A 20,025-nucleotide genomic window follows, 5' to 3' on the forward strand; every position below is an offset into this window, starting at 1 on the left:
ATAAAGCGCGGTTGTGCGCGAGCGAGTCAACAGTGGAATGAAGATTTGTCAACAGTGCCACTCGTTTTCAGTTATTAATTGATTTTCACTGTTAGCCACTTTTTCCAAAACGTGGTTAATAGCAATCATATTTTCGAACCCAGTTAACATATGGTTATAGAAAGTACATGTTTGGCCCAGTTAACATATATACAGAAAGATGTTTGAGTTCAAGATGACTTACGTTTGTTAGATTCTTGTAACAAATTAAATATAACAACATTGGTTTATTGAGTTGGTTTTAGTTTTGTTAATTCACATAATACGATAAACGTTTAACAAACGATGTACGACAATATTTATGCAGACAGACCAGAGTAATTTATCGCGATTGCGTTTTCCCGTTTGCGCACACTGATATTTATTACACACGGCCAGAATATACTTTTTGATAAAACTGTCTGACACTTCATACAACAACCGATTAAATGTGACGTGTTATAGCGGCAGTTTACAAACTTACTCTTGCACACTCCCAAGGCAGGTTCCCAGCGAACTGTTCCGGGCGCCTCGTCGCTGCAGATGCTTTCCCCGTTTCCTACCAGAACAGTTCCGACGCCACAAGACAACTGGCACCTTCCGTCCTTGGCGCACTCAACCGAGCCGTGCGGAAAATACTGAAAACGAAAGTTTTTTGTTTTGGGATAAATAGTTGAATATCGGATATTGTGATGACACATGGTTTTGTGATAAATGGTTGAATATCGGATATTGCGACGGTACATACAATACAGGAAGTGACAAAAAACTTGTTGAAAAAGTGTCGGTACATCATTCTTTGCTTTTCGCACCTAAGGTATACAGTTGGCTGTTGCGGGCGCGTCAAGATATTAAACTTATAAATTTCGCATGAAAGATATTTTTAACAGCCTGAGATTTATCAGACACGCAATCAGTCCTAACTTAATGACAGAAATTGTATATTCACTACGGACTCACGGGAATTATTTAAACAAAAACGTACCGTTTTTTCTATTATTAACAATAAATAAAATGGCGAAGAAAGCATAAGAAAAATAAATTATATTAAAAAACCTTTTAAGCAGCTAACGACCATTTACTTTTGTGTATCGCCATATTTCCTCTTTTTAAAGCCGAATAAAACTAACCGTTGATGAGCAGCTGAGCCTCCTCACGCACGTTGGCGCCTCTACCGACCACTCGCCGCTACCGAGACACAGCGCCACCTGGCGGCCAAGGGTGATGACGTAACCGGGTTGGCAGGAGAAATCGCACGTGGAGCCGTAGTTGTTAGCGTCGCTGCAGATGCTAGAGCCGTGCTCCAGAGTCAGGTATGTGGCGGAACACTCGCGTTCTGTTCGGTGAGAAACGTTATAAATTGGAAGACGTTCGTTTTGGAATATTGGGGATAAAGTTTTTAATATTCATATATTAAATTTAATATGTCACTTGTTGTAGGCGAAGTTCGTTCTTAATATATAAATGTTTTTACAGAACATGATGTTAAACAGCATATACGGATATTTTAAAAATAGATTCATTAGTATATAAATTAAAAAAGTGTTTTTTTTACAGAACATGTCTAATTACAACCGTCAGCCATTATCCTAATATTAAAAAAGCATATACGGATATTTTAAAAAGAGATATTTTTTTTTAAATTTTTTCAAATTTTGTAAAAGTGTTGCAATTTTGCCTCTTGACAAGTTTTTTTGCACTGGTCGCTTGGACAACAAAGCAACCCTTAATACTAGTTTTTAGCTTACTTTTACAAGCCGGAAGCATGCCGAGCCACTGTCCCTCGCCCGCGCATGTGATGATGTCATCGTCCTCTGACGTCAGCATGTAGCCCTCGTCACATCCGGTCGACGAACAGGTGGAATCAAAAACGTGACTGTTGGTGCACTCGACGACGGTGTGAGCGGGTGCCTGGGGTTCAGGGCACTCGATTCCTTTATAAACCATCAGAGTTTGTTAAAGAATTGCTTTTTTTCAACCTCTGGTAAAGAATTTATCTTCCATACGACTAAAAGATAATGATTTTTTTACATATAAATAAACTGATTTCGGTTACAAGTTTTACACATAGTTTAATCACTTGATTAGCAACCAGAACCGTTATGCATTTAGGAAGATTTCTTCATACAAACGAAAAGTAATCCCGGTATAACACCTAAAGTGTCGCCCTGTACGAGCCTTTGTTTCAACAACAACAAAAATTGGGAAAATCGAAAATACTGGTCTAAAACCTTCGTTAACTTACGTTGGCAGTTGGCCAGGGGCGGCCACCAGTTTCCGCTGCGTTGGCAGACGGTTTCAGAAGATCCGGACACGCGTTGATAGCCGCATTCGCACTTCACAGAGCAACTGGAGCCGAACGCAGACCCGTTGGTGCACACAAGTGTCCCGTCGGTGACGTTCTGCGTTTAATAAATATAAATTTTTGTGTGTTTGTTGGATTTATTGTTGTTTGCGAATAAGATGACCATAGTTCTTGTGGAAGACCGGGATCACTCCTTTAGTTTTACAAACGTTTAAAACGATTGTATATATATATAAGATATATATATATATATATATATTAGGTTTTCCTCACAAAATGTTAAAAAAAATCCTAAAATTTAAAAATACTAGCAAAGGAAGCAAAACCCAAGGTGTTTATTATTATACTATCTCCATAACGAAACAAAGTTTCTTATGTATTTCCTAATAAAAATACGTTCCTCGCTGAAGTCGCACACACGCGATTCATCTTCCCAGTAATACTAATACAGAAAGACGAAACCCCACCTGCTTGAGATCTTGTAGGGTCGGCCTGCACTGCGATGGTTCGCACACCGGCGCCTCAGAGTCCCACTTGGCGTCGGCCGTGCAGTTGACCACGTTCCGTGTTGTGTCGTGTCCCGTCGAAACGCGCATCTCGTATCCCGGCTCGCAAATGTAGACGCAGGTCGACTGGTAAAGGTTGGCGTCGGTGCACTGGACGTGGCCGTTGGCCAGCGTGTGGTAACCGGACCAAGGACACGATTTTTCTGCGCGCCGAAAAAAAAACGCATTTCGGTTTACCACAATTTTACTTTTCCAGACTTGTTTGGCATGCCGGTTTTAAACAGGCAGTGTTCTCAGTCGATTTTTAGAGTTCTGTACCTTAGTAAAGCATAATTTAATCAAATATACCGAACATTATTTTTAGAGCTGTGTGCTTTACTAAAGCATAAGTTAGTCAAATAAACAGAACAATGGATTTTAAGAAAGTCTGGGTAGTTATTTTAACATTTTATCTAGCTTTCTACAGGAATTCAACGTTCAAACTTACTCAGGCACAGCTTCAGGGCGCCTGTCCACGTGCCGTCCATCTCGCACTTCGTGTCGTGGGTGATCTCACCGTCATCCAGTGACGTCATGCGCTCGAAGCCAGCGTCGCACTTGGACCTGCAGAGCGACTGGTAGCGGAACTCGTTGGAGCACTCCAAGCTTGAATCAGGCGAGGCGTTTAAGCCCGGGCACCGGATACCTTAAAGCAGAAACATGAATAAGAGTTTAAGCATTGAGCACTTCAGAGAAGTTATTTTTAACAATTTTAAAAGGGGTGCTGATAAAACCATGGTTTCTCTTTTATACTGAGCAAGAACGTTAGAAAAATGATTTAAAAGTTTTACCTTTGGAAGTGATTAGTTTAATGTTAATGTGGTATGATAAACAAGAAAAAAAACTATTTTGACAACAAAATACAGTAGAAGAGTTTAAACAAAAAGGCGATAACTCAAGGGTTCGCGAAACGCAAAAAAAAACGAAATCCAGACGTTAAGATTTTCGATTTGTTCACCGAATCAAATGTAAACTCACGTTGACAGAGTCCAATTCCGTTGCTCCACTCTCCCGTGTGGAGGCATGCCGTGATCGGCTCCCCTGTCATCTGGTAGCCGTCGTAGCACTTGAGCAGGCATTGCGACCCGAACTTGTTCTCGTTTGTGCAGGTCACGTCGCCATTTACCTGGCTCTGGGGAAAAAAAATTAAATATATTTTATAAATTAGGGATAACAATGGGGTATTGAGGTTTTGAAAGCATTTAACAAACAGGATTAGATAGCAAAGACACTTACTTGTATATTTTACTCATTTTCTTAATTATAAACATGTTTTAGACGGGTTAAAATACATTTGCTTAGGGTGCGTTAATTAAACATGTTTCTCAAAAATATAGATAACAAAGACATTTAATTGAATATTTCACTTTTTTATTATTATCATGTTTTATGAGGGGTTAAAAGAGAGATTGATAGGCTGCATTTATTCAACATGTTTCCTAAAAAGTCGTTGTAATCTTACCTCCAGCAAGCTGGTTTCGTTCGCCGAGCAACGGTTATTCTCGCACACTGGTGTCGCCTCGCTCCACTGACCCGATGACGTGCACACGGTCACGGCCGACTGACCCTGGATCATGTGATAGCCAAGGTCGCACGAGTACTGGCAGACCGAGAGGTAGAAGTTGGACTCGCTGCAGTTCACCTGGCCGTTGCGGAGACTGGTCTGCTCCTTGGGACACGACATTTCTGCAGGGAGAAATTAAACAAGAGTTATTGGCTTGAGAACGTTGAGGCTAAAATTATATTGAACCTTAACACCCTGAACATCATTCAAACTAGTGCTTTTATCTATTGCTAGGACGAGCTGAAAGGATAGTTTTCGCAAAATTATATATATACTAATATTTGTACCTAATTATTATCCAGCAGCACAACTGATTCTGAAAATAGCAAAACATATGTAACAAAGGGTTTATTTAAAATACAAAAACTAAAAAATCGAATTTCAGAAGTCGAAAATAAAAATTTTGGTGAAACCTCCTTAGAGAGTAGTTGCTGTTACCGCTGGATTGGCTTTTTTTTTTATATTATTTTATAAACACGCAGCCACTTACTCTCGCACTCGGGGATGTCCCCGCACCAGGAGCCGTCGCTGCGGCAAGTGACGCCACTGTTGACGTCATACTCGTCTTCGGGGTCGACGATCTGGTAGCCGGGGTCACACTTAAGGTAGCAGTGTGACTTGAAGAACTCCCCGTCGGTACAGGTGAGCGATCCGTAGTGGGGGTCGTCCAAAGGCTCACACGAGTTCTCTGCAAACACGTTTTTTCTTTGTTTAAGAGAAAATTTTTGGTCGCCTTTTTAATCTAAGTAAAAAAGTACCTTAAGCGACTATAGTGACTTTCAGTCTATTCATTGGCCGTTGCATTTAGGCTTGATTAGCCAAATTATGCACTTGGGTTGTTTGTTTCATATAAGTTTATAGCATAAGAAGCTGAGTTGTGTTTGTTTGGAAGTCTTATATTTAAAAGTTGTTAATTTTTCGTTTTTTTTGTTTAAAAATACAGTTTTATTGAAACCCTCTTTTTAGCGAAATAGAATCTATTGGTTAAACTGTCTTACAAGGGGATTCCATTTCGAAATCTCGTTATTCTAATTCCGAAAAATCAGCACTTACTCTCGCAAGACGCCAACACGAGGCTCCATTCTTTCGTGCTCTCACACGTAGTGGTGTTGTAGTCGCTCACCAAATGGTAGCCCTTGTTGCACTTCAGGGTGCACACGGAACCGAACAAGGCCTCGTTGGTGCAAGTCAAGCGGCCGTGGGGCTCGAGCTAAAAATGCAGGTAAAGTTTTATAAAACGGTTTACAACAAGTATAGTCTATAGCAGGGGTGGGCAAACTGCGGCTCTTGAGCAACATGCGGCTCGCCTGCATGTTTTTTGTGGCTCTTCGTAAAATTATTATAAAGGCGATTAAGAGTACCGTTTATTGAGGCTCTTTGGTACTCTAAATTTCTGCAAATGGCCCTTCCATTGAATACTTTTGCCCACCCCTGGTCTATAGTTTAAAAAATGATGGCCGACTTTGGAGACGATTTAAAAATGTTTATGAAGTCGTATGCTGAATTATGTATGAAAATTCAACGGAATAATTTGAAATGAGTTTTATATACAGCATTGCAAAACCACTTCTTAATTAAAGTTAAATTCATATAATTTTATTCCTGAAAAAATAATCCAGTATAACGAAGTGCTAAGGTCATCTAAGTAGCGAAAAATTTCCATTTCGCTGAACTAACCGATTGCAATTCGCTGACGTTTTGCTGGCACTGTATGCGCACGCAGGTCGGCGGATACTGCACGTCCCACTCGGCGTCACTATTGCACGTCACCAGCACTGACGTCATGTCGACGTTGTCGCGTGGCATACGGATCTCGTAGCCCGGTTTGCACTGGAAGAGGCAGCGCGAACCGAACAGCTGACCCTCGGAACACGAAACGTCGCCGTTTTCCAGAGTGTCCCAGCCGGATGCGGGACACACTTTGCCTGCAAATGCGATTAACACACTTTTCGTGAAAAACGAGGATACTTTATTAAAATTATTGACCTTTGAAAACTTTAAAATTGTTTAAAAAAAAACTGCAGTAAAAACAACCAGCAGTATATCAAACAGCAACTTATTCCATTTATTGTCAGCGTTATTGAACTGATGGAATATAGTGTAAAAAAATACATTTGTGAAAAATTATTTTAAACAAAAACTTCCAACGGGCACGGCTTTTTCTTATGTGTCAAGGTCAAATGCGAGCGCTCAAACAAACATCGAAATCTTACGTTCACACTCTGGCGACCCGGACACGGTCCACGACTTGTCGGCGCGGCAGAGGGCGGTGATTGTGGGTTCGCTTTGGGGGTCATCGTTCGGCACCTGGGGTCCCAGCACCATGTCCCAGGACTCGGCGGTGAACTGGTAGCCGACGTTGCAGGAGAACTCGCAACGGGATTCGAACGCGTGACCGTCGGAACAGTTCAGTTCGCCGAAGAAGGGAGCGACCAGCATTGGGCATTCGTTAACTATTTAGGACAAAAGCAAGTTGTACAAGGTTGTGAATATAACTGAACCAGTGCTCACTTGAATTGCAACATAAATAGTTAATTTAAAGCTTTCTAAACTTGAGATCTAAAGGAGTCGCGAGTTACCCTACACAATACATACCTAACTGTGTCTAAAAATGTAATATAAACGTCAATATTTACATATTTGTTTTGATATAAAAGTCAAATAAATATTTAATTTTTACATAAAATCTACTGAGTCACATCACTGAAACAAATGTGCATAGAAGCAAGCAACCAAGGTGCTCGTTTGTCGTTGTCAAACGTAAATTGACACTGAAAGTTTAAACTTGCCGAGCCTTGTAAATTCTGTAAAAAGCTCCAGTATGGAGTAGACTATAAAGGATTACCTTCACAGTGACCAAGAGAAGTATTCCAAGCTCCAGTGTTTGTGCAAGTCGCTTGTTCTGCGCCGATGACCTCGCTTCCGACTTTGCACGTGACTGTGCACGTTGATCCGTATCGGTTGCCTTCCGTACACGTGACTTGTCCGGTCTCGTGAGCCTGGTGAAAACGTGAAAGCCGTCACGTGTCGTGATCACAGTATGCAATCTCAGGTTGTCATATCACAAGATATAAACCATCAATGATTACCGGTTATTAAAAAAAAAGTTAAAAAAAACACGAACTCTATGTCGTTCATATGAAAAATGCTTTCATAATCACATGAGAATATGAGAAACCTCACGAAATAAAGCGCACTCACCTCAACAAAGTCTTGGTCGTCGTGGGGGCACGTTACTTTCTCGCAAATGGGAACCACGCTGCTCCACGAGCTGTCCGCCTGGCACGTAGCGGTCATGACCTCATCAGCGATTACGTCACTACCGAAGAACTGGTAGCCGAGCTGGCACTGGTAGGCGCATACCGATTCGAAGAGGCTGGCCTCGGAACAGTCAACCGTTCCGAAGTCAATGCTCATATGGTTCGAGGAACAGCTGATTTCTACGAATTAAATTTACTTTACCATCTATATATTTAAAGGTATAGCCAGGTAAGTTAGCATTATATTTCAATATATAAAGCGTTGATATTTGCTTTTTTGCTTGCTTTTTGGTTGTTGTGTAGGGAAAAAAATCGGTGTTGTATTAAAGAGTCGGCTTTTAAAATATACCATCTCAACCAAAAACGTTGTACTTACTTTGGCATGTTGGCACAGGGTTGGAGTAGGTCGCATCGGCTTGGCACACAGTTACGGGATCGCCTTCCATGTAATAGCCTTCGTCGCAATCAAAAGAGCAGGCGGATTCGAAACGGTTGCTGTCGTCGCAATCCATCTCACTGTTGGCAGGCGCCATAAGAATTGCACATCGGATTTCTGTAAAAAAAAATAAAGACTTTGAATTTAAAATCTGTCTCAACGTATAGCACATCTTATCGCTCGTTATCCGAGTGGAAACGTGTTTGCATTGAACACTCACTCTGACAGTATCCCATAGTTCCGTTCCACGCAGCAGAAGCCAGGCAGGTGATGTCGCGACTTCCGCCGACCAGTTCGTAGCCTGGCGGGCAAGCGACCGAACAAGTGGACTCGTACAGATTGTCTTCGGTGCAGGTGACTGTGCCTTTCTCGGCGGCCTTTAATGGCAAAACATAAATTAAACCACAGTCAAATACAGCACGTATTCGAAAACGGGGCAAAAACTGCTGAAATTGGCGTTAGTGGTGTTGGTAATGCTCATTTAGAAAACTAAACTTCTCAAGGTAGTAACAAATAAAACTTAAAGTTTAAAAACCTGAGTAAAACCATGATTAGACATTTTGTTAAAGGAATATATATTTCGCCTATACTGACATCGTCAGTTCCTATAAGTAAAATAGATAAACATCGCAAAGCAATAATAAAATTAATAAAAAAGCCAAAAACATTCAAAAGCAGTGCAGATTAATTAAAAATTTAAAAACTAAACATCGGATTGTCGGAACTCTTTTCAAGGTATTCTTCGTGTTCACGTAATCAAGAAATAACCAGCCACAAACCTTGACCAGACTGGCATCATTCTTGGGGCATTGCTTCTTGAGACAGGTTGGCTGCGGCCGGGACCACAACTTGGATGCGGTGCACGTGGTCGACTTGCTGTCGGTGGAGGCCATCTGGTAACCCTCGTTGCACTCGTAGGTGCATTCGGATTCGAAGCGGTTGCTGTCGATGCAGTCGCTCTGGCCGTCTACCAGAGTCAGGAATGAACGCGAGCAACTGATCTCTGCAAATTGAATGGAAATTGTCTATTGCATCGTTTGCATTTGCAAGTGTATATTCGTTCATTCGTTCTAACTCGTATTTTTCTTTCACCACTGTTTCTGTCAGTGGTATAAGGTTTAAACAATACAGTTAATTTTTTCCATCTTATGTAAAGTATACGTCAACGTTATTCGTGACGATTTGCTTTAACGCTTCGATGGAATCCACACAGCTATTTTATGTGTGTGATAGGTTTATTTACACAGGTTTATGCGACTGATAACACCCAAACACAGAGGAAAACAAAACAATTTTCTAGAACATGCTTTGGTTTTACAATATGGTTCGTCAAAACTTTCCGAAACATGCGGAATACCCAATGAACTATTAGTATAAAAATATAGTCCTACTGTAGCAGTCCGGTTTGGGGGAGGTCCAGTCCTTGGTGGACTGACACACGCTCGAAGCGGATCCGACCATTTCGTAACCGTCGACGCACTCGAACTCGCATCTGGACAGGAAGAGGTTAGATTCGCTGCAGTTGGTTCTGCCGTTGTCCAAATCCGTGAAAGCGGGGCAAGATTTCTCTGTAAAAGTTTGATTGGCAATGATTAAAACGTTGGTGGTTTTTGTGTGAGTTTTGACCACGTTCTATTTTAATAGGTTTTCAACTTGTTTTCAGGAAACGAAGTTGTAAAAGACTGTTTAGTCTAAAATTTTCCATGATATATTTTTCTGTCACTGCTCTTTTTTTCAGCAGTTTTTTTTATTTACTGTTGGAAATGCAGCTTTTTAGATAGTTTCAACTATAAACTGGTGTTGACCTCGCAATATACTTGTGGATGCCTTCCCAATGATAACACAAACTTCAGTAACTTACTGACGCAGTAGCCGATCTTGGGTCCCCATGTCGCGTCCTCGTTGCAGCGTGTCGCGTCGCTCGTGCCCTCGGCCAGCTTGTAGCCGACGTCGCACGCCAGCGAGCAGCGGGAATCAAACACGTGACCGTCGGAACATGTGACGACGCCGTGTCGGTCGGCCCTGACGAAGTTCTCGTCCACACTGGCGCACATTTTCTTTTCGCAAAGTGCCTTGGGTGCGCTCCAGCTTCTATCGTCCTGACAAGTGGTCGACACTTCGCCGGCGGTCACCTCGTAGCCCGGTTCGCACTCGTACGTGCACACCGATTCGTACAGGTTCGTCATCGTGCACTGGGTGGCGCCGTTGCCGATCGAGAGGTGGGATTCCGGACACGTGATCCCTGAAAGAGCGACCGGGATTTTTTTCGTCACTTAATGTACTCCAGAACTTTGGATATGATACACCGCATTTGCATTTATCTGCGATGGCTTTTCGGTGTACTAATAATACGTAATAGGCCGTAATCGATGGTGAAAAAGCAGCTTCAGAAGGGTTAGATCACAGTTGTTAACACATATATGGTGTGCATCTTTCATTGAAGTTTTGATATAATATTAGTAATTAGGATATTACAGTTTTTTCGTTATTGTAAACTATATCAGTTGGTTTTATTTGGTATGTGTTTGGGTAACAAATTAAAATACTTGGTTCGTTTATTATACGAAAATGTAAGATGCTTGTGTTTTTATTATAACAAAACATAAATATGGATTTTCGTATTGAGTTATTTGCAGGAGACAATATGAAGTTCGTGACTTTTGGCTTTTTTTGGCAAGAAATTGCAGACCTAAACCCGAAGAAAAATGCGGTTAAACTGTCCTACTTTTGCACGAAGGCTTGGGGTTGCTGAAGGTTCTGTCGGCCTGGCAGGTCGAGCTCGGTTCGCCCACCATCTCGTAACCGGGCGAGCAGACGAATGTACACACTGACTGGAACTTGGAGCCTTGGCTGCAGCTTACATCGCCGTTGTCAGGGGCGGACATGGCAGGACAGGTAATCTCTGCGGCAAGAGGGAGATTGGTAAGAACACTACTTAAAAGGTTCAATCGTACGATTTAAAACACGATTCTGTTGTACCGGAAAATTTGAACAGTTTATAAGAGTTTATACGGCTTTGTTAAGTAGCTTTCGTCTTTAATTTAAAAAAAAACACAAAAACTGGATTAAGAAAAAATCAATACAATCAGGAAAACTGCATGGTATTTAGGTCACTGTTAAAGCTTTTTCAAATTATTTCACCTAATACCAAACCAAGCCGCAAACAACAGTAGAAAAGGGGCGCTAAACTAAAAAATTAAGTGCTCATGATGCATACTCGTGCAATAGCCAAAGCTGCTATCCCAGGTCTGGTCGGCCAGGCAATTCGTATGATCTTGTCCCCCGGTAAGCTCGTAGCCTTCGTCACAAGTGAGATCACATCGCGATTCAAATCGGTTCTCGTCGGTGCAGACGATGGAACCGTGCTCCAATGCCTGAGAATTAAATATTCCGTTACAGAACGGTAACACCGCTGTACCATCATGCGCAGAGTCAAATCGGTCTGAAACATACCAAGCAAACCAAAAAAGAATACGAGGAAAAACAACATATGTCCCGAAAACAAAATTTCGGCCCATATAATGATTTTGATAATACTATAAAAATATATTTAACGTATAAATTGATGTCATTTGAAAGGTGGTGATAATTCATTCCTATATAGTTAAATTAGCTGTTTATCCTTCTGTTGACGGTTCTCTATCTGTTTCTGCTTTCTTTGATTAAAAAATTTTCAACCGACGAAGAAAAAAAAACGTCGCTATTAAACTGTTTTTAAATACGATTTCAACATGCCTGTGAAACTTCCTCAAACTTTACCTTCACAAGGATGGGATCGGCCTGCATGCATCGCCGCTTCTCGCAGGAGGGCTGGGTCTGGGCGTCCCAGCGGTAGGTAACCAGGCATGTGGCCCGGGCAACGCTGGCCAGGGTGGGCTGGTAGCCTGGGTCGCAGCGGTAGGTACAAATGGACGCAAAGCGGTTCGAATCGCTGCAAGTCGCCACACCGTTGTTGAGGGTCGTGAAACGAATGGGACATATGATTTCTGTTTTTAAAAGGAACGGTTTTGCAAGAGGAAATGAGCTTATTTGGGTTCAGCTTTTGGTAACACAAGGTGAGCTCACTTAACAGAATAAACTGTATTAAAATGAAATTATTGTATGATTATATTTTTTTTAATTTAAAATTTGTAGTGGCCAAAGAAAATTTATCATATTTATTTTTTAGGACTTTGGCCATAGAGAAATAAAATATTATCGACTATGTTGGTATAGTACAACAGACGATATTTAGCAACTCTTCTACGTTTTTTAAACCCTTGGTTTAACGTTTACCTCGAAAACGACAGATGTCAATATTTCGCAATATGCAAATGCTCTTTATATAAGTTGATTTTACCTTTGCAAGTAGGCAGTTCGTTTGTGTAAGTTCCATCGGCAAGGCAAGATGTCGAAGCCGCGCCTATCCGCTCGTAGCCCCTTGAGCACTCGACGGTGCAGCGGGATTCGAACCGAAAACCATCGGAACAAGTCATCTCGCTGTAGGCCGGAGCAACGAGCGAAGAACACTCGATTTCTAGGTAAGAAATCAGCGTTTTAATATTGCATTAACCATAGCAAAATAAAAGGTATAAGTGGAGCTTAAACTACAGGTGAAATTGTTGTTACACTGTAGTAAATCTAAACCCTGGAAGGGTTTTAAAGAAGCGTTATATTTAAGGCAACCTACTCTCGCAATATCCCAGGGTCGGAGCCCAATCTGCGGACGCTGTGCAGTATGTCGAGCTCGGGCCAATCAAGTAGTAGCCTTGGTTGCAAGTGACCGAGCATTTAGATCCAAACCAGGCCGATTCGGAGCAGTTCACAACGCCGTTCAACTTGGACTGTTAAGAAAAAAAAAAACGTAATTATAGGTCCTAGGAAATGGTTCTTACATATTTAAAGGAATTGGCACTTACATATTGAAAAAGATTTCCATATAGGTTTAACATTTTAAGGTTAACTTTTTACTATTAATTTTTTTTATATATTATTACTTACATATAGCTCAAAAAATTTGGATAACTCTATAAAGTCATTCATTTTATTTCCAAAACCTTAAGAACTCACCCGAGTGATGGAACCATCGTGCATCGAACACTGCTTCCTTTTGCAGTAGGGGAGATCCCCGCCCCAGGTGCGATCGGCCTGGCACGTCAGCACCGTGACGTCATCGCTGTCGGCCACGTCGGCGTCGGGCGACGTCGTCATCTCGTAGCCTGGGTCGCACACGTAGATGCAGCGCGATTCGAATCGCCGACCGTCGGAACACGTGGCGTTGCCGTTCTCCAGGGTAGTGTGGGTGTCGGGACAGGTGATTTCTGTCAATTAAATCACAATTTTTTTTAAAAATAGTGCAGATTTAGAAATTTGTTGCAAAGATGTTTCGAGATGAGCTTCTTATCAAAAAAGGTATAAAAGAAGAATTTATTTTAATTACATTTTAACTTATTATAAAAAAAAACGCTGCATAACAAAACGCCATATAAGATGGAGAGTGTGTTTACTTTGGCACTTGGGTTGCGGGTTGGTGAACGTTCGGTCCGCTTGGCAGGTCGAGCTTTTCTCTCCTATCAACTGGTATCCGGAGTTGCAGGCGAACTCGCAAACCGATTCGTACGAGTTGTCTTCGGTGCATGTCATCACTCCGTTGTGGAACTCATCGAACTCGGCGCACTGGACCTCTGTACAATAAAAGCAAAGATTAAAACACAATATCATTAAAGTTTTCCTGCGTTTATGCTACGTTTGGAGATCAAATTTAACTTCACTCAGACTGTATAAGACATGTCAAATTCAGGTTTAGTTATGTTTTGTGACTTGTTTAGTTATATTTTGCGACGACTTTTTTCAGGCAACATTGCTACATCGTTAAACTTGCTTCGACTATGTCCAAATCGCATTAATTATTATTTGTTACTATTGCAATAGTCGTATAGTTACTTTGGCAATATCCAAGTTGGGCAGTCCACTCGTGCAGAGGTCCGCAAGTGGTCACGTCTTCACCTTTGACTATCTCATAGCCGACTTCGCAGCGAAGGACGCACCGAGACTCGTACAAGTTCCTGTTGCTGCAGGTTACCTTGCCGTTCTTTCGCACCTTTTTCGAGTTGTGAAAATTACTTTAAATTTACAGCTTTGAGATATAATACTAATTTAGTTGTGTAATTTCGTTCACAGCGAGTCTGGTGCAAACGCGGTGCCGATCGAAGCACTGTAAATCGTAGCTATCACTTGAGTTTATTAAACTTGATTCAAAAACAAAATTCATTATCTAATAAAGTATAATAAACGCAAATCTCGCATATAAAGTTAATTTTATGTAATGATTTAACATGATGGTATATCAAGATAAGGTCTCATTCCAGTGTTGTAAACAAAAGTCAACGCAATACTTTCATGTTCTTACGTGCTCGCAAACTTTTGTACTATTTAAGCTCACCTGATCCAAAAACTCGTTCGAAGGCATGCAGGAACTCCGTTCACATCGGGGCGGGCTCACGTCCCAAACGGCAGTGGCCAGGCAACGGCTGTAGACGAAGTCACTGGCGCCGCCGCGGCTTGCGTTCATGAGGCGCACAACTCGCATCTTGCGCGTGCTTTCGCGCACGGTCGGGGCGTCGAACTGCCAACCCTGGGAACACGAAGCGCCGCACTTGCTGTCGTAGTAGTTCTCGTCGGTGCAGGAGACGCTGCCGTGCTCGATCGCCATACGCGATTCGTCGCACACCACACCTGGGATGGTTGGATATTTGTCGAGGTTAAATTAACGAACGGTTGTTAAGCGATGTAAACGGGAAGACTAGGACTAGAACTAGATAGGCCGCTTAATTGCTAGATATTCAGCAATGAGAGTTTCAAGAATTGCGTATCGCAAATATCGTTTGCATGCAAAAAATTGTTAAGATTTAGTTCAAACACGGTATTAGGTTATCAACGATTATTTCGTTAGAATGTGTTTCCCAAAGTTTAGCTTCACTCACGTTGGCATTGCGGTGGGCTTTCACTCCACTGTCGGTCGGCTTGACAGCGCGAGGCCTTCTCTCCAATCAGATTGTGTCCAATCTCACACGTGAAATTGCACACGGATTCGAACAACACACTGTCGTTGCACTCCATGGCGCCATTGCGCGGCACAGGGAGCGCTGGACACTTGATTTCTGAAAAGGCGCAAGAGTTTAAATAATTTAGTTTCGAAATTAGAAATTGGTAGGTTACTGGCCACATTAGCTCCAAAAAATCCTGCAAATGCTGACGATTTCAACAGTGCTTCTTAATAGCAGTGCCCTTGATGAGTTTTGTGTCAGATATATTTTACTTATCCCATAAATGGGGAAGATTATTTGGGTACACTATGCACGGATCTGTAATGTAGCTTGATAATGAATTGCAAATCCAAAAAGGTCGAGTAAATCGCGATACTCGTATCGAAACGTCTTAATAATCAAGATGATGTTGATTTCGAGACGGATATTCATTTTATAATCGTGAAAGGATAAGTTACTGTAACGCCGGGCCAGTAAAAAGACTTACTGGTGCAATATCCGAGAGTTGGCGTCCAAGTTTGAGTCGACGTGCACGTGGTTCGACTCTGACCAACCATCTTGTATCCCGACGGGCACTTGATCGAACAGGTCGACTCGAAGAGGTTGTCCTCTGTGCACGACACTTCGCTAATTGGGCGAAGCTGAAGAGAAAAAGTTTGGACTAATGTAGGGACGTTTTATACTTGAAGTCGTGTTTAATAAACTTTTAGGTAAGCATTTAAAGTTCTTTTTTAAAATATCCTGAATAAGCTTAACAGTCGTGATGCTAAAAGGCAGTTTCGAGTGTTGTAATGACTTAAGTCAATGACTTGACTTAAGTCACTGTTTTCAAATGACTTCACTTCGCTTAATCTTTTGGGCAAAATGACTTGACTTGACTTTATTCTTTCCGACTAATGACTTGCCTTGACTTAAGTCTTTTGGACAAATGACTTGGGTTAAAATAAAGTGTTTTCCTTAAGCATTTGTGTTATAAAATTGAGCTATGTATCCAAATTTTTGCACATAAATTTATTTGCTTGTCATATGTAGTGTTTTTCTTATTTCTAGTTTAGTTGTTGTACGACTTTACCATTTCCAATTGCCTAAAGTTCCTTTTTAATGACAACGACGTGACTTGAAATCGACTTTAAATTATGACTTGGACTTGACTTGGGCAACTGATGACTTGAACTGGGAATTGACTTATTATTTGTCCAAAAAGACTTGACTTTGACTTACTTATTTTACAAATGACTTGAATGGGACTTAAGTCGTTTTAAAATGACTTGTTTACAACACTGGCAGTTTCCCCCCTCGTTTAAAATTTTACCAGTGAGTCACTTATTGTATGTATGCTTACCAGTTGCATGTCTTGCACGGTCTGTTCGCAGCGCGCCTTTTCGCACGACGGAGCCTCGAAGTCCCAGTGTCCGTTGCTCTGACACGTGGCGGCCTTTGTCGTAACGCTGACGTCAGCCACGCCCGCGTACTTGTATCCCGCGTGACAAAAGTAGCGGCAGGTAGAAAGGTAGAAGTTGGCCTCTACACAGCTGACCCGGCCGTTGCTGAGAGACGTGTGGGCTGCCGGGCACTGGATTTCTGGAGAAAAGGTGGTAACGTTTGTTTTGCTAAGATACGAAACTTGGGCTCGGGGCTTTTGTTTACAGTCCTATAATACTTGGCAACACGACCGCCAGCGGAAACATGCTCTCAATGTTTGGAATTAAATTAAGGTCCACCTTGGTAGCATTGGGTAGCGCTGGCAAGGTAAAACATCGAGGTTCGGTTGAACAGTAAACAATCTGGTTTTAATGAATATTTTAGTCACTTTGGGATTTTGGTGTGAAACATATCTTGCTGGTGCGGCAGTTTGTCAAGGTAAATTTCGAAACGATTAAAAATGATGTTGGCAAGGCAGTGCGTAACATTTAAGTAATATCTATACTTAAAAAACCTTTTTACATAAAATATCTTTCCCTGCGCATTTAAATTGTTTAAAAGTGATAAGCAGAACTCAGAAGAGCAACAGTTGGTCACCGCCAGGCAAAACTCGGTCAATTTAAACCGCGTTTCAAGCAACTGGTCTGAGAGAATATTCCAGTAATTTAAGCAATTCAAAGAAGTCTCACTGGTGCATTTGGGTGCTTTGTGGCTCCAGGTACTCTCGCTTGTACAAGTGGTTTCCGCCGCTCCCTCCAGCGTGTAGCCTTCGTCACAGATGCTGGCGCAAACCGATTCGAAGCGGTTGCCCTCGCTGCAAATCCTCATGCCGTTGGCGAGTCGCGTCAGCTCGGGACAGGTCACCTCTGTTTGGCGGAAAGCAACGAGGTTAATGAGCAACGTCACTTATGCTCTGTCGTAGACTGTTGCCGCCGTGAAAACTACGGTTAGGACATAATGGCGGGTCTACGTCGCTGATCATACAACACTCAGTTACAGTGACTGTTTTTGTGCAACAAAGGTATACTAAAAGTGCAACAAAGAAATACTAAAAGGAAATTTACCAATATCAAAGGTTACAAACGATGAGTTTCACTAAACAAATAAAATAAAACACATTTAATTCAATTTAAACATCCAATCAACTTAAACGTTTAATCCAGTGTTTCGCAACCTTTTTGGGCTTGCGGCACCTTCAAGAAATTATAAATAGTTTGCGACACCTTTGCTCGTATTTTTAGTGGTTAACTGTAACACTCAAATAAACAAGATTGAAACAGCACATTAACTGTGCAACAAGGTTAAACATTTTTAATTATATGCACTTTTATCGTATAAAAAGACGTGTATCAAGAGGCTTATCAACAGATCAAAAAATTGGAATACAAGAATTTAAATATCTCTCGGCACACTTGAGCGTTAAAAATGGCAATAACCACTGGTTTAAGCACTTGTTTCGATAACAAAAATACTTGCAAGCCTTATTACCAAGACAAGAGGAAGTTATGCTTGTGACGTGAGCAAGGTTGCTCACAGGAACACGGACTTACTTCGGCAGGAAGCGGCGCGTTGGTTCCAGGCACCGCCCTCGATGCACGTGACCACCGTGGCGCCACCGTACGGCTCGTAGCCGACGTCACACGACAGGTAGCACTCGGATCCGATGGACAGGCCGGTGGGGCAGATCTGAATTCGGTGGGGGTCGGGGGCAAATGCGGGGCACACAACCACTGTAAGCGATACAGAAAGGTTGTCGTTTCAGTATAATACAAAATACAAACAAAAAAACAAAACAAAAAAAAGAAGAAAAAAAGGTTAGCAATTGCGCCAGACACGCGTAAGTCGAAAGTTCGCTCACTCAGACACCTTTTTTAGTGGCAAGCTTTACGAACCGAAATGCGCTATTTAAAACCTGACATTTTTTTAAAACTTATACGTAACAATTGGTAAACGTAGGCAACACACCTAGATAAAATTAGATTGACCCAAAGTGGGGATTAATGCGGCACGCAATGCTAACGTACATAGCCTGGACCTGTGTATTTTTAAAGAAGATCGTGAAATGAACATTACTTGATGTTACTGAGCCCAGAAGGTAAAGCAAAAAAAAAATGCCGGAAAATAACCGCTCATCGCCTCGTGGAGTGTTTGATAATGCACTAAACAGTAATAGTAGATTTAACTTACATCGACAGGTCCTTCCGTCAGCATTAAGTCGGTAGTTCTCGCCGCAGGAGCAGGTGCGCGACCCGAAGACGTTGTTGCAGTCCTGCTCGCAGTCGCCGTTGTCGAAGTTACACTCGTTCGTGTCTAGACAAACGCATCATGTTACGTCACAAACGATCCGGTTCGTGCCAGGGTTTGAACGAGCACAACTGGTTTGCAGTTCGATATAAGCAAGGAAAGGCTGCGTCATTGTGTTTGGCAGTGAAGGGCGAACTGGGATTGCCACCCAAAGCCTTTCCAAACTGCTGGACGTGGCGTTTATGGCATCGTGAGCAAGTAAAGTGTGTTATCGGCGTTGCCAGCGAGCAGCAAAAACAAACGCAGCGCGCGAGGTTAAGCGATGATGTAATGGCACTGATTTGCAAATTCTTTGTGCATTGAATTGGATCGTAAAATTTAACACTGCGTTTATTTTATGAGTAAAAAAGTCGTTTAAGTTGTTTTTTTTAGTAAACTATATATGAATAAAAAACCGTTCTTTTTTCATAACCTTATAAAACATGACCATTCTATTAATCTTTTATTCGAAACAAACGCAAACTTTATTTAGCAAACAGCCCTTCACCGCCGAATTCCGCTTATCCATGCAATCCGAAACAGCACAGCTTTCCAATGCGCGACTTAGTTTGCAAGAATTTAAAGACGAAACAAACAAAAAATGGGCGCGACAAAAAAGTACCTTGACAGGTCATGGACTGGGAGAGTTCCCACTCGCCAGTCTGGCCGCACTTGGTGCTGTTGCCGCCGATAAGGGTGAAACCGGCGCTGCAGGAGAGCGGACACTCGAAGTCGAGATAGAAGCTGTTGAGGCGTGGGTCGCGCAGCTTCTTGCCGCACTCAAATACAAAGTGTTGGATCGTGGGTCGGGTCGGCGACTTGCAAATCACACCTGTGCATTTTTATTCGAAACGTTAGCCTGCTGATCAAAAGGTGCCTTTGTTTTGGCAAGCGCCATTTTCGTCCGAATTACTAATGATGCCAAACAAAATTAGGAATGTTGCCTCCAAAAGTTAACTGTTAGTATGTACTCAAACGCTTTATCGATAAAAAAATGAGAATTCCCACTATTGAAAAGCACTTACGCACAGCGGTTGGTGTGCAAACTAAACGTACAAAAGTATTAAAATCTGCTTGTCGTAAGCGTTGCCTTATACTTTTATTAGAATGTGATATCCCAACTAACCCTCAAAAACGCCTTAAAAACTTTCAGGTGCCTATGGCCCT

General features: G+C 41.9%; 1 protein-coding gene across 1 annotated transcript in view; it reads right to left on the reverse strand.

The window, feature by feature from the left end:
• LOC146147945 (complement receptor type 1-like) overlaps window positions 1-20,025 on the reverse strand; it is a 38,152-nt gene that overhangs the window by 11,813 nt on the left and 6,314 nt on the right. The window contains exons 12-46 of the mRNA XM_083387962.1: window positions 19,481-19,690; window positions 18,763-18,885; window positions 18,126-18,305; window positions 17,265-17,441; window positions 16,496-16,734; window positions 15,641-15,794; window positions 15,091-15,267; window positions 14,550-14,842; window positions 14,051-14,207; window positions 13,615-13,791; window positions 13,178-13,428; window positions 12,798-12,951; window positions 12,468-12,644; window positions 11,888-12,114; window positions 11,346-11,502; window positions 10,854-11,030; window positions 9,990-10,370; window positions 9,520-9,696; window positions 8,908-9,131; window positions 8,349-8,505; window positions 8,069-8,245; window positions 7,634-7,872; window positions 7,278-7,431; window positions 6,646-6,885; window positions 6,110-6,357; window positions 5,486-5,642; window positions 4,923-5,120; window positions 4,331-4,554; window positions 3,847-4,000; window positions 3,317-3,514; window positions 2,791-3,032; window positions 2,264-2,420; window positions 1,767-1,952; window positions 1,149-1,354; window positions 503-656 (exon numbers count right to left, since the gene is read on the reverse strand). Of these exons, the coding sequence (XP_083244088.1) occupies window positions 503-656; window positions 1,149-1,354; window positions 1,767-1,952; window positions 2,264-2,420; window positions 2,791-3,032; window positions 3,317-3,514; window positions 3,847-4,000; window positions 4,331-4,554; window positions 4,923-5,120; window positions 5,486-5,642; window positions 6,110-6,357; window positions 6,646-6,885; window positions 7,278-7,431; window positions 7,634-7,872; window positions 8,069-8,245; window positions 8,349-8,505; window positions 8,908-9,131; window positions 9,520-9,696; window positions 9,990-10,370; window positions 10,854-11,030; window positions 11,346-11,502; window positions 11,888-12,114; window positions 12,468-12,644; window positions 12,798-12,951; window positions 13,178-13,428; window positions 13,615-13,791; window positions 14,051-14,207; window positions 14,550-14,842; window positions 15,091-15,267; window positions 15,641-15,794; window positions 16,496-16,734; window positions 17,265-17,441; window positions 18,126-18,305; window positions 18,763-18,885; window positions 19,481-19,690 (6,903 nt within the window). The remainder of the gene's footprint in view (window positions 1-502; window positions 657-1,148; window positions 1,355-1,766; window positions 1,953-2,263; window positions 2,421-2,790; window positions 3,033-3,316; window positions 3,515-3,846; window positions 4,001-4,330; window positions 4,555-4,922; window positions 5,121-5,485; window positions 5,643-6,109; window positions 6,358-6,645; window positions 6,886-7,277; window positions 7,432-7,633; window positions 7,873-8,068; window positions 8,246-8,348; window positions 8,506-8,907; window positions 9,132-9,519; window positions 9,697-9,989; window positions 10,371-10,853; window positions 11,031-11,345; window positions 11,503-11,887; window positions 12,115-12,467; window positions 12,645-12,797; window positions 12,952-13,177; window positions 13,429-13,614; window positions 13,792-14,050; window positions 14,208-14,549; window positions 14,843-15,090; window positions 15,268-15,640; window positions 15,795-16,495; window positions 16,735-17,264; window positions 17,442-18,125; window positions 18,306-18,762; window positions 18,886-19,480; window positions 19,691-20,025) is intronic.

The sequence above is a fragment of the Ascidiella aspersa genome, chromosome 4 (genome assembly GCF_963924565.1).
Source record: "Ascidiella aspersa chromosome 4, kaAscAspe10.2, whole genome shotgun sequence".
NCBI classification, from domain to species: Eukaryota; Metazoa; Chordata; class Ascidiacea; order Phlebobranchia; family Ascidiidae; genus Ascidiella; species Ascidiella aspersa.